General features: G+C 35.7%; 2 protein-coding genes across 2 annotated transcripts in view; both read right to left on the bottom strand.

The window, feature by feature from the left end:
* Positions 1-605: 605 nt before the first annotated feature.
* Positions 606-6,687, bottom strand: LOC147763622 (RNA helicase MOV-10-like). The gene is made up of 6 exons (XM_087003115.1): positions 6,467-6,687; positions 5,155-5,618; positions 4,183-4,359; positions 3,345-3,433; positions 2,722-2,837; positions 606-2,420 (listed from the first exon to the last, which is right to left on the bottom strand). The coding sequence occupies exons 1-6, from the start codon at positions 6,642-6,644 to the stop codon at positions 2,356-2,358; spliced, it is 1,089 nt and encodes a 362-aa protein (XP_086859241.1). The 5' UTR covers positions 6,645-6,687; the 3' UTR covers positions 606-2,355.
* A 946-nt stretch (positions 6,688-7,633) lies between these two features.
* The window catches only part of LOC106154830 (uncharacterized), a 14,544-nt gene continuing 9,652 nt past the window's right edge, over positions 7,634-12,525 (bottom strand). Inside the window, exons 8-11 of the mRNA XM_087003112.1 lie at positions 10,694-10,753; positions 10,231-10,342; positions 9,960-9,987; positions 7,634-9,108 (exon numbers count right to left, since the gene is read on the bottom strand). Coding sequence (XP_086859238.1) covers positions 8,571-9,108; positions 9,960-9,987; positions 10,231-10,342; positions 10,694-10,753 — 738 coding nt within the window. The 3' untranslated portion in view covers positions 7,634-8,570. The remainder of the gene's footprint in view (positions 9,109-9,959; positions 9,988-10,230; positions 10,343-10,693; positions 10,754-12,525) is intronic.

Raw genomic sequence — 12,525 nt, 5'->3', positions numbered from 1 at the left:
ATTATTATGGTGTATGTGTAATTTAAAAAAAACTACGTAAGAGTGACAAAAGGTCATGTGTTTCGAATGCACCCCCACTCTCCGATCAGACATTACTTTTGTATAATTCACAGTCCATCTTCGTTGTAGTTTGCAGGGCCGTAGCCTCCGGGGGGGCAGGGGGGGCAGCTGCCCCCTCCCCCCCCCCCCCTGGGATTTGAGGTGCAAAAAAAATAATCGCAATTTCTGACTTCTGATTGAGCAATAAATAACAGTTAAAATGCATCAGAATGCAGTATTATACATACAGTTTTTAAAGATTTTCCACACTGTGGGAGGGGGACCCCCCCCCCCCCCCCTTAGTGGCTTCGCCCCCTCGTGTCCGCTTACTGCCCCCCCTGGCAGTTTGCTCAGGCTACGGCCCTGGTTTGTGACTTTACGTCATTTCTTAGTGAAGCGGTGTTGTCCTCAATTTACCTTAAATGTCCAAATTACTTAGAAGAAACCACTTGCAAGAATTATAAGGCTTTTTATACTGCTAGGTCTATAGACGTGATACACACGATATTTTGCAACCCCACAAAATCTGTTTCTTAAAATTTTGGTTCCACCACAAAGCTTAGCACTATCATTCTTTTTTGCTTTATTGATATATTTTCAGTACATAAATAACCATTGTCTGTTGCCCAATTTTGCACAAAATTAAGATAATCCCCAAAACCTCATTAATTGTGTTTCCTCCATCCCAAAAAGTATTAAAAATTTCTCCTCATAATTTAGTAGTGCACTGTACATAAATGTATCATTATAATAACATCTTGTTCTTACTGATAACATAATTAGCTTAATTCTATAACAATTCTAAAATGTTAATAACAATGAAAATTCAAAGTAGATGGCAAGATTCTTATTGTGCTGATAAAGATAAAATATGTATATTCAATACTGATTAGGTACTGTATACTGGCTCATTGAAAAAAGGGAGCCGTTTCACAAAAAAATTAAGCTTAGACTGCTAAATCTGGATAGCCAACTATACAAAGTCAACTTTGCAATATTGTCTTACAACTACAATTTTTTAAGAATGATTGGTCCACAGTTGATGAGTAGAATATACATAAATGGGCTACTGACACCACTGCAAGTAAAAGACTTGCCAAGACAATCAAAATGTTAATCAAAGGAAAGTGAAAAGAAAGTAAAAAGACTGGAAAAAATGAGGCAAAATTGATAACTTGGTTAATGAGCGAACAATACTCTAGTTTTGATTAAATCAGAACTTTTCTTGCACCTATTTTTATTTTTGCCATTTTGTAAGTGAAAAAAGGGGAATAGGGGATTGGTGTAGTGAAAGCCCAACCTTAACCTTTGGATGCTATTCTCATTAAACATATGCATAAAAGTCAAAATTTAGACCACAAATAGATTCATGCAATCTACCAACCTTTTTTACAGTGAGTCATTGCAACTTATCAGTTATTTCTGGCCTAGGCTATCTGTAAGATTCTTACAACTGTGAAGTGCAACTTAGCCAGCTAAGTCTTTATAGGCTCAGATTTTAGACTACAAACCAACTTCAAACATTTAGTAAAGCAAGTGCAAGGAATAGTTAGTTTGAAGGCTCTGCCTCCCCATAGGGTGAGAACAAACACAGTCACACTGTATGATACATTACAGAAAACATTGGTTAAAAATATACTCTGGAATTTTTCATTTTCACTAGTATAGAATCAATTTGATTTCTAAAACTGACTTCTTATTATAAAAATACTCCTGTGAATTTAAAACTTTTTCATAAAGCATATCTGAAATACACTGATAAAATATTATTAAAAATATTAAAATTTGATATTCACAGATAAAATAGGCTCAAGTCAAAATGATTAAGACAATTATTGAAGCATTATTCAAACCCCAATTTTGATTATTTTCATACAATTAGTGATTCACAAGTTTTTTTAACAGAGTTGTACCTAATCTGACTACATGATATCTATCAAAATCTCTCTAAAATCAAGTGACAAAAAATGCCCACAGTTTCAAGCACCATAAAATATGGCTTAAGTAAGTAATATCCTCAATTGTTTCATAATAAACGTCATGTCACTTGAATGTACCATTCTCCAGAAAAAAAGATGAACTTGCAAGGTTTGATAAGTCTGCGTTTACAGGTAGATGTCATAGTTTAATATACATGAGGCAGCTTTATATCGTGGTCAACAATATTATATTATATCAGTTTCTCTAGCCTCCATGTCTTATTCGTCATAATATTTTGATTTTCAAATTCAGGGTCCCCCAGTAAAAGATCTTGCATTTCCTCTTGATCACAGAAGAATCTGAGTTGAGAATACAGTTGAGAATACAGAGTTAAAATTAGGCCTCTCCTCTCCACTCGGGGTCCTCTTGCAACTGAACCTGGCTGACATCCATGGTTACATCTTGAAAAATAATATATTCCCAAAAAAGTTTAAATGGTGCAGTAATAATAATAATAATAATAATAATAATAATAAAAATCAATAAATCTTGGACACATTACTTGTCGTACGTCTGAATAACACAACAGACAAGAAGAAAGTAGTTGCTCTTGAAAATGGACTTTAAGTAATGAAAATGCAAGATGACAGTTAGTAATTCACAGTATTTGAAATTCTGACTTTTCAGTCCTAATGATTTAGATTATTTATAGCCAATAATCTGAGAAAATAAAATATTCAACAGAGAAATTGATTGCAATACCTGACTGCTTAATATTCACTGCAACAAACCTCTCTACGACATCGTCGAGCTGATCAGTAGGGTCATCGTAATCACATCCTGTGTACGCTTTTTTCTCGAGGCAGTACTTAAGGAAACTACACCAAAGAGAAGTTGAAAATAAAGAAAGAATTGCCTACTTTCTTTTGTCTTTCTGTATGGACTTTCATTCACAATAAAAGAAAGAATTGCCTAGTAGACACTATTTTGTCTGTCAGTTTGGAGTTTAATTTACATGTTTTTTAACTTTCCTTTTTTTTTCTATTTTTTTTTTTTTATTTAACAGTCTGTCTGAACTAAAACATGATAGCTTTCTCTTTTTAATCTTTCTATCCTCTTTGTTTTTTTTTTTTGTCAGTCTGTCTGAACAAACATTAAAAATTTAATTTATGATCTTTATTAAATCCTTAACATTTCTTTTTTTGTTGGTTTGTCTGTCTGTCTGAACAAGAGTTCTTAGAAACAATGAGATTAAATAAAGATTAAATAAAGGAAAAAAATTTTGAACCTAACATGGCTGATTTGTGTTTGGTTTGAAAAAGTCTTATAATTTGATTGAACTTTTTTTGCTTACTGATCAAATAAATTAAAATAATTCACTTCACCTGTTCCAATGTGCATCTTGCGAAAGAAGAAACGGATTCCCTACAACAATCAATAGGGCCTTTGCTCTTGTGATCGACACATTAAACCTCTGAAAAAAAATTAATCCCACATGTAACTGTATGTGCGGGTGAACACTGAAGACAGTATAGTCTGAGACTAACTGTTCATACCTCTTCTGTGAATTCCGCATCACATGGCATAGTCTCTGCAGTGCCATAGTGGAAAGAAATGGTGATGAAAATAGTATGGACTCTAGCTGTTTAAATAACCTTACATTTCAAAATATGTGTGTGCACATCCACATGTACAAAGTCTTATGAATTATGTGTTCACGCATATACACATGCCACAGCACAATCATGGTAATGACACTATCTTTTCAATGGGCAAAAATTATCAAACTTTCAAATGTATACCTTTATAAACACATAAAGTATATAGTATTAGTGGTACTCTTACTGCACAGATTAGAACTATAGAGTAGCTTACTTTTTTATTCTGTTGTGACCATCCAATAGGAATTGGGTAGGAGTATTAAAATTTTAAAAATTAATGGCCTAAAAAATACCGCATCTGTAAAATTCACGATTTCCCCCCCACTGAAAAAAATCAAGTTATTACCATATGCTGAGGTGGCACTAGCAATTTTTTCTAAAGCCAAATTACTACTTTTTCATCACTTTTTTCTCCAAAATGGTTTAAATTTGACTAAAATAAGTCAAATCAACCCTATTTTGTTTAGCCAATTGAAGTCAGTTTTAGCATTTGGCTTAATTGGGCAGTGTTAACTCTACCCCAGTTTGTGTGTCCACATGCATAAGTGTACAAATGACTGACCTTTGGGTTCTTTAAAAAGCCCAGCTTGAACTCTGCGTCCAGAGCCAGGTAATCGGGGTTACTCCTCACGGTGGACACCATGATGACCCGTCTCTCCTGACCCTGAAATTCATCCACACTGCCCACCTTTATGTCCCGAAAGTTTTTCTTGAACAGCAGTTGCCTCAGTTTTTGAACCTGTGGAGAGAATAAAAAGGGATGTCTGTGCATTTACAGGCCCGTAACCAGCAATTTCAAAAGGGGGGTTCTTTTTCTGAAAAAGTGGACCTTTTTCCATAAAAACTTCATGTACCTAGATCAAATTTTACCCACAGTGGACCTTTCCCCAGCAAAAGTGGCAGTTCTTTAAAACCCCCCAAACCCCCCCTGGCTACACGCCTGATTTAATACTCATCCGTTACATTCAGCATTTACTTTATCTTTATCTTATTTTACTAGTAGTTAGCCATAACTCTGAACAGGCTGCATATTGTTAGTACATTACATTATAACCAAGCTCAGGTGGATTAGTAATTGAATTTGCCATGTGAGATGGGAGTGAGCAAATTCACCACAATTTCAATTTTAATTTTTTAAATTTTTCTTTATACTTTATCACATGTACACTTCTGTAGTTAAAGTAGGACTTTTCATAAGCCTAACAGTACCATATCTATAACATACTATTAACTCAGATGTATTGTGGCTGTACTTTAAGGTAAATGGAATATTGGACCTTTAAAGAATGTTGACTACTGGCTCTTTAGAGCTACGCCACATTCTTAGAATCTATTGCCCTAACTCAGCAAAAAGGCCCAGTTAATAATTGTAAACAAATTTGCAAAGTTTTACTAGGCAGCTTCAATTAATTGGCATTTGGCGTGAAGCCCGATTTGATATTGCAAACTGTTGTTAGTAACTTGAAAAGGGAGAGGGACTGGGGAGGGGTTGCCTGTATTCATCATGGAATAAGCTCTGTCATATTTCCCTCACTTGTTTTCTGTAGGGGGAAATAATTCCAATTTCATTCTGCAAGACTCGGATGCCTCTGGCCTCCAGTAGCTTCTCCACATATCCCAACACAATAGTTGCTTCTTCTGGATTGAAGAATGATGGACTCCTTTCCTCCCTCATGTCCTCCCCAACCACTCCATGGAATACAAAGGGACACCCCGTTTTTGGTAAACCTTCCCAGTTGCAGAGGGACTCCCTGGCAAGTCGGTCAGCACAGGCTTCTAGCTCGTTGTCGTAGAACTGTTCATTTGGAAGCTTGAGGATAGCAGGATGTGATCTGTAGTTTTTGAGGAGTTTTGTGAGGAGGAATGGGTTGTAATGGCCTTGACGTTGGTACAGTACCCCCGGTACATCTTGATCGTCGTCATCTGAGCCAGGACTCGAACCACCCCTCTTCTTGTACACATCACAGTAGGTCATGTATCTTTCTAAGAGTGAGAGTCCTGTAAGACATTAAAATGATGAGACATTTCATATACATGTATAAATATATTTATAAATGAAGTTATTCTTTATCAAAGAAACTAAATTACTATGAGGTTCAAAAGGTTTTAATTTCACCATTATATGTACAAAAGAGATGAAAGAGACATTTTGTCAATGCTTAAGTACAAAATCTCTACTACCACATCTAAAAGTATTTCAGTGTTTGCAATTTTACCAGAGCTTATAGAACTACCAAAAAAAAAACTGATCCATGTCAAAACCTAGTCCTAGTCAAAAGAAAGACTTTCTTTTGTCATATTTAAAATTATTGAAGGAATAATTCTGGGCACATCCATAGCAGTAAAAATGGTTCATTAATTGCATTACTTTTTATTTTACTTAAATCTTAGAAGCAGAAATCACTGGTCAATAAAAAGCTTTTAGAATAAGTCCTACATGTATATGATTTTACCAGACTCTCAAACACCTTTGTAAATATTATAGTTAATCATAGTACTTTTGTCCACAATTTTCAACTTCACTTTTCTTTTAGTCATAGTCTTATTTCATTTTTATTTAAGCCCGAGGTAGTAATGTAACTTCCCCTTTTAATGCATTTCATAACACATACACTCACACACACTGGCAGATTAAAAATTTCCTATTACTCATATTATCATTTTTATTATAATGGCTGTTGGGGGCATATTATTATAATTATAATTTTACTATTATCATTATCAAGTCAAAGATAAATCACCCCAGTCCACATTTAATGGCCAGAGGATACTTATCATTGTCATTAATATAAATGTAATAATAATAATAATAAAGATAATAATTATCATTATTATAAGTTACCTACCCAGTCCATATTTAATGGCCAAGGGAGACCTCAGAATTGGTCCAAGTTGTTTGGGATCGCCTGCCAGCACCACCTGACCGCCATCTTTGCTCTGAACGTCACACTCCAAGATTCCAGCTAACGTAATCAAACCCTCTGGCTCCACAGCATGACCTGCCTCGTCAATGAAAATGTGCATGAAGTGCCCTGGTGGAAAATTGGCTGAGGCAATCCTGGATACACAGTGAGATTTTCAATTTAAAAACAAGGCAGCAAAGCTGTCAAATGTACAGACAAAAAAACCCCAGAAAATAATGATGCAAAATAGGTCATTTTGTCAATTTTGATGCAATAATAAATAATGCTTATAATAGCACTGTTAGTCGACACTGAATTTTAATCATACCAACAGGTAACATGGTCAATAACAGGAGCGGACCCAGAGATATTTTCTGACAGTATTCCAAAGTATCTTTGTTGATCCATCCTCCATTTTGATGGTCTTCCAACAGAAAAAAATAGATATCTGTCAATATAAACTTAAAAACCCGACCGTCTTCCGGAAGACCCAGAAGATGGTATCAATCCATCCCTTCAATAAGATTACACTTTCAGGACCATGAGAGTTCAAATTCACATGATGAAAGTCCCAATATTTGAAAAATGATGACAGTGCATTAAATAATATTACATAATGTTTAAAGACATAAAAACCAATACAACTGCTTATGTGGAAATACAGAAAATGTGCAGAGCCTCAGGCAGATGGGAGTTAAAAGTCACAAATGCCAGTGTTTGAGAAAAAATTAATTTAATTTAATTTAATTTAGAAAAAATTTGACCTGCATTTTATGAAAGCTCATCAGTTCTGTAAGTTTCAAGCCAAAAGGTAAACGGTTTTTCACTTATCATGTTATCGGTGGTCAAAGTGCACGGCGACGACGACAGACGCAGGTGATGGCTATATGTACAGACACATCTGTGTCTGTACATAAAAATATGAATAAAAATTAATCTCAATTCAAGAGTACATTGATTTTCATTATTTAAATTATTTAACCTGCTGCACACTATCCTGTGGCAGTCATCATTTCAAGATGATGCTAGTTAAGGTGGTTGCTCAATTTTCACAATTTAAAAAAATTATACTTGCGTTAAAAACAAAAATAAAAGTGAATGCCACAAAGCTTCAAAACTGTTCAGTTCTAATTTATTAACTAAAATCAAACATTGCAAATGTGTCAAGTGCTAAAGGGCCATTTTTGTGCTGTATCACAGTATTTGAAACACACTCCAGGCTTCACGGTGCTATTGATTACTTAACTCTCAGGCCCCTTTGCCAGACCATCCTTTAGTGCAAAAAAATGTTGCATTAAATCAACAGATTACATACTAACATTGATGAGGATAGTTTATCAAGTATAGATCAATTATCATCTATACCACAAGTCCTCATAAGAACACTGCATATACCAAATTGCCATATTGTTTAACTACATTTGTACATATGGACTTCTTAAAGTATTGAACAACTAGGACATTGATGTCATGAAGTATTGTCCCCTCTCCCATCATCAGTGACTGGCATTCTTGCTCATATAAATGACTCTTTGACAAATTTCACACTTCACACATACAGTATGGTTTGAAACCTCTTTAAAATGATAATTACACAGCTATTAAAACTTTAGTCCAGTTAAAACAGTCACTCTGACACTTCATGCAGTGGTCTGGAAGACTTAAACAGCAGTTTGAGAGCAGAGCAAACCATGAAAAGTTTCATGCACCATTCAGGTGGAACAACTCTCAAGTAAACTGGCATTTTGCTAGATCAGTACAGTAGGTAAACTTTGTGAAGTGCACAAAGATCCTTACAGTAGGTTAGTCTTCCGTCTCATATTTTTCAAATAGTAAACTGTTAAATATATTCCTTGTTCGGGGTGACAATGACAAGTTAACGTCTTTCTGCACAGATCCAATGTTGAGAATGTGTCACAGTAAACCAGAAGTCTATCCAGTTCACATGAATGTCCTCAGAATATTAGTTTTCACTAAAATTTAAAAATTATGTCCTTGCCAAAAGACCACAGAAGATTACAAAACAATTACTAAACAATTAGTTGAATCAAAGATCAATCTCATCCACATAAGAATAAGAAGAATACCACTTGGAAAGTTTCCATAAACAGAACCCTCCAGCTGCCAAGGCAACTATTGTGTGGAGAATTTTTCGTGCAGTATCGTCTTTTCTTTCCAGAGCCACATAGGACGGCGAGGTGAGATCATAAAGAGGGAGTCCCTGTAGTTTTCTGGGGTCAGTGACCACTTGGTATTTACAACACGGGTCATACTGCCATGAAGCCATGTAAAGACCAGCACACATAACACTGACCACCCCCAATGGACACGTCAGGATACTGCCAACCTGAGGCCACAGCTTGCCAACAGCCAAGCAACACACCCCTGACAGGAGCGAGGTTTTGTGCAAACAGTTCCCAACTTTAATCCAGCGTGCAGTCTCGTCCCCGAGTTTGGTTGGTTCTATAATGATAAAGCTCACACAGTCCTCCAAGGCACGGTCTAGTTCATTCTCAAAATCTTCTGGTGCACTGTCATTTTCGTAGATCTCACGAATGATCCTGAAGTCATTTGGATTCATCTCCCTGTAATAAAGAAAAATGTACAATCTAATTTTACTTTTTTTTTTTTCGTTTGCATTTGAAGACATATGCCAATCCCTGAACAGCAGCCTATTATTAAATAAATAAATAAAATAAAATTACTATGTAAGAAACATTTCCAACAGCTTATGCACAGAGCTTTTTAAAGATCGGTCATAATGAATTATCACAATTTCAGTCCCAATATTTTACCTACAAATAAAGAATCGTGAGAATGAACAGCGCAGTAAATTATAACTGGGAATGGCACTATGACAAGGGCGCATAATCTGTATTCAACAAAATATATCGCAACACATGTAAAGGGAGTCACATTTATTGCAGTTGAACAAGTCAGTTAAAAAATTCACATATTGGGACCTACTCATTGTTTAACTTAGATACAAGTAGAAAACTTCAAAGATTTAGCACTACATTTCTTTTCGGCTACAGTTTATTGTATTGAGCAGCTGTGTTAAGCTTTAGTTCCAATTTTGTTCTGAGCAAATAACGACACTGATCGACGTCTGGTTTCATGTTAAATTCGCTAAAAATCCAATGTAACCTCTTCGATTCGATTTAGATCTGCAAGCTTAGTCCTTACCTTGCAAACTTATATAATATAAAAACAGCAACAGACGCACGCTTGAAAATAAAATGCTATATTCTGATTACAAAACCAATTAGTGCTAACAAACCATAAAACCATAAAAAACCCATAGCACCAAAAGAATGAGTTGTGAGAAAAAATAAAGATATGCAGTATATTACCCAACTCTTCCAGCCATGTTGCTGTGTTACAACTGTACGTGTAGATGGCACAAAATCAAGAAAGGCCCAAATTCATAACATACCTGTACTGAAAACGTTCTAGCTCCAGTTCTGAAAGAAAAATATATGAAACTTATATAATCTAAAAAGCTAAATAATGCACAGGTAATATTTTTAAATTCAAATTGCAAGTTCAATGATTAAAATCGTTTTAGGTCTCATTCAAATACATTTTAACTTTCTGCATTGTGGTAGCTGGTCTTTGGTACAACTACAGCAACACCTACACTTACAAGAAGAAGAAAAGGAAATCTCACAATGTCAATCAAATAAGTTAAACAAATCAGGCCTTACCCTCGTCAGTTTTGCAATTATAGTTACTGAAAGCGTCTTTTCCATATTCATTGATGAAATGTCTTTTATCGTCGTCTACAAGTATCTGATAGGCCTCCGTCACTTGTTTGTACTGAATGGTAAGAGAAAATGGATTCATGCTACATATAGTCGATATAAATAAACATCCACTGGTTATATACATGGTTTACAGACAGGCCCGTTTTGTAGAGGAGTATACAGAATTATTTTAAAAACTATTCAAAATATACGTTACAGCTTGTTTCATAATAGTCTAATAACTCAAAAAAATCACTGATTCACGTACCGGTGGATTGAATTGAAGTTATTTTCATTAGAACTATTTTTTTATAGTTTTACAAAATTCAAAGACTCAGAGACTGAAATAAGTCAATTGTTAAGTTACTCATGGATACTTTTTAAATCCTGAAGCATTACGTCAGACGAAGATTTGAACTCCCACCTTGTCGTCCCCGCCACCATTTCGATCTGGATGCAGCTCCTTGGCTTTTCGATAAAAGGCCTTCAACGGAAAAAAATACATGAAATCAAATGAAGGCAAGAGACCATAAACGAGTTCACATAGTTCCATTATTTTATTGTTTGGAAAATAATTTTCTACATGCTCACCCATAAAATGAGTACTCAGTATTATCATTTCAAGTGGATAATGGATGGCAAAGTTAATGAACTTAAAGGTAGAGTCAATATATAACATATTCGGGATTTTCCAGCTGAATCGACCCCCCTCCCCCCCCCCCCCCCCAAAAAAAAAAAAAAAAAAAAAATTATGAGGCCATTTATATACTGACCGGAGTATTTTCGCTCGTTTCCTTTTCTCTCTTATTTGAAAGACCAAAAATACCTGGTACGTTTGCCGTTTCGTTTTGGAAAGCAGCATACATTGGAGTGGGGAGGTACGGGTGGGCTGTAACGGTTTTTACGTCATTTTTAAAGACCTGTAGCTCAGTAGGTAAGAGCACTCGCCCTGTAAGCGAGGGGTCCCGGGTTCGATTCCTGGTCTGGCAGGTGGTTTTTCTGCACTCACCCCAAATCGTTTCAGACTGGAGAGGGGGATTGACTTTATTCGGGTACACAGATTTGAATTGTGGATGACGGTTTGTATAAGAATTAAAGTCGTCTTGCGTCTGTGGAAAAATTTTACACAAACGCTAAATCTGAGAAAGTTCGAAGGCAGGCAGTGCACTTCATTACGGGTAATTATGCTGACAAAGAAATAGTGTGTTTCTCAGATATGCTACAGTACCTAGGGTAACTCCACTATGGGACAGACACAAAGCTCGCAAACTTATATTCTTTTACAAAATGATTGAGGATTTCATGCCATTCTAGCTGTTCTTACTGTGAATTGAATACTTAACAGGAAGCGAAACTTGCCTGTTTGATCTCTCCTTTTGATGCACTTTTATTGATTCCTAACAGACGAAATAAATCTTCGTTCGAACCATCAGCCATGATCGACAACGCAACTTTTACGCGCGAAGCAGACGAACGGAAGTTGTGGGCGGGCGTTGCTTAATTATAGATGGCGCTGACTGGTCTATGGTGGAAATAATTTTTCCCAAATTCATATTTAAAAAATCAGAGGGTCTTAATAATCAGTATTTGTAGATAGTGTTTCAGAAAATTCTAATCAACCCAGCTAACAAAAGAATGCCTTTATATTAGAACATTGAGGGAACATTAGGTTTATGATACCAAAGTCTAAGACTGCCTAGATCGGTCTAACTCCCTGCATGGGGAGTCTAACTAAAGATAATTAGGCCTACCCCCTAACAGCTTTACTGGGCGTGACAGGTATTTAAGCCGGATAAGTTGATAGCAATTAAGTGAGACTCCCCAGGGAGATAGATCGATCCAAGTATCTGTGGGAATAGTCCCTATAGCGTTATGAAAAATATGTTAACCAAGAAAGTTTTGTCAATGTTTTGGAATATGTATTTGTGAAACGTTAGATCTAGATCTACACGATAACGTTTAGAGAATATTAAAGATGTAAAAATTAGGGCCATATGGACCTGTACCTCACAATTATAAGTATGTCTATTTAGAGATATAGACTTCAATTCTCATATTTTGATTAGTTGTGGGTGGATGGATAGGATCAGCGCTAGATGACCGTGATGAATTGGGGCTACTGTTCAACGTAGGCCTAACTCAACTCAATCAACTCATTTCACTGCTAGACTTATTCACTCTTATGTTAACTGCACTTGTGATTAAGTTGATTAAAATGTATTTCTTAAAATGGAATTAAGGCAATTTACGTTCCTC

This window comes from Lingula anatina, chromosome 2 (assembly GCF_051362555.1).
Source record: "Lingula anatina isolate TDL-2025a chromosome 2, LinAna3.0, whole genome shotgun sequence".
Classification (NCBI taxonomy): Eukaryota; Metazoa; Brachiopoda; class Lingulata; order Lingulida; family Lingulidae; genus Lingula; species Lingula anatina.
This window is presented reverse-complemented; position numbering and strand designations above follow the sequence as displayed.

Coding starts and splice junctions, on each gene's coding strand:
- LOC147763622 (XM_087003115.1), bottom strand. CDS start 6,644: ATGCACATTTTCATTGACGAGGCAGGTCATGCTGTGGAGCCAGAGGGT. Junction 4,360..5,154: donor TTTCCCCCTACAGAAAACAA/GTGAGGGAAATA, acceptor TTCTCTCCACAG/GTTCAAAAACTGAGGCAACT. Junction 2,421..2,721: donor AGTGAATATTAAGCAGTCAG/GTATTGCAATCA, acceptor TTATTTTTCAAG/ATGTAACCATGGATGTCAGC.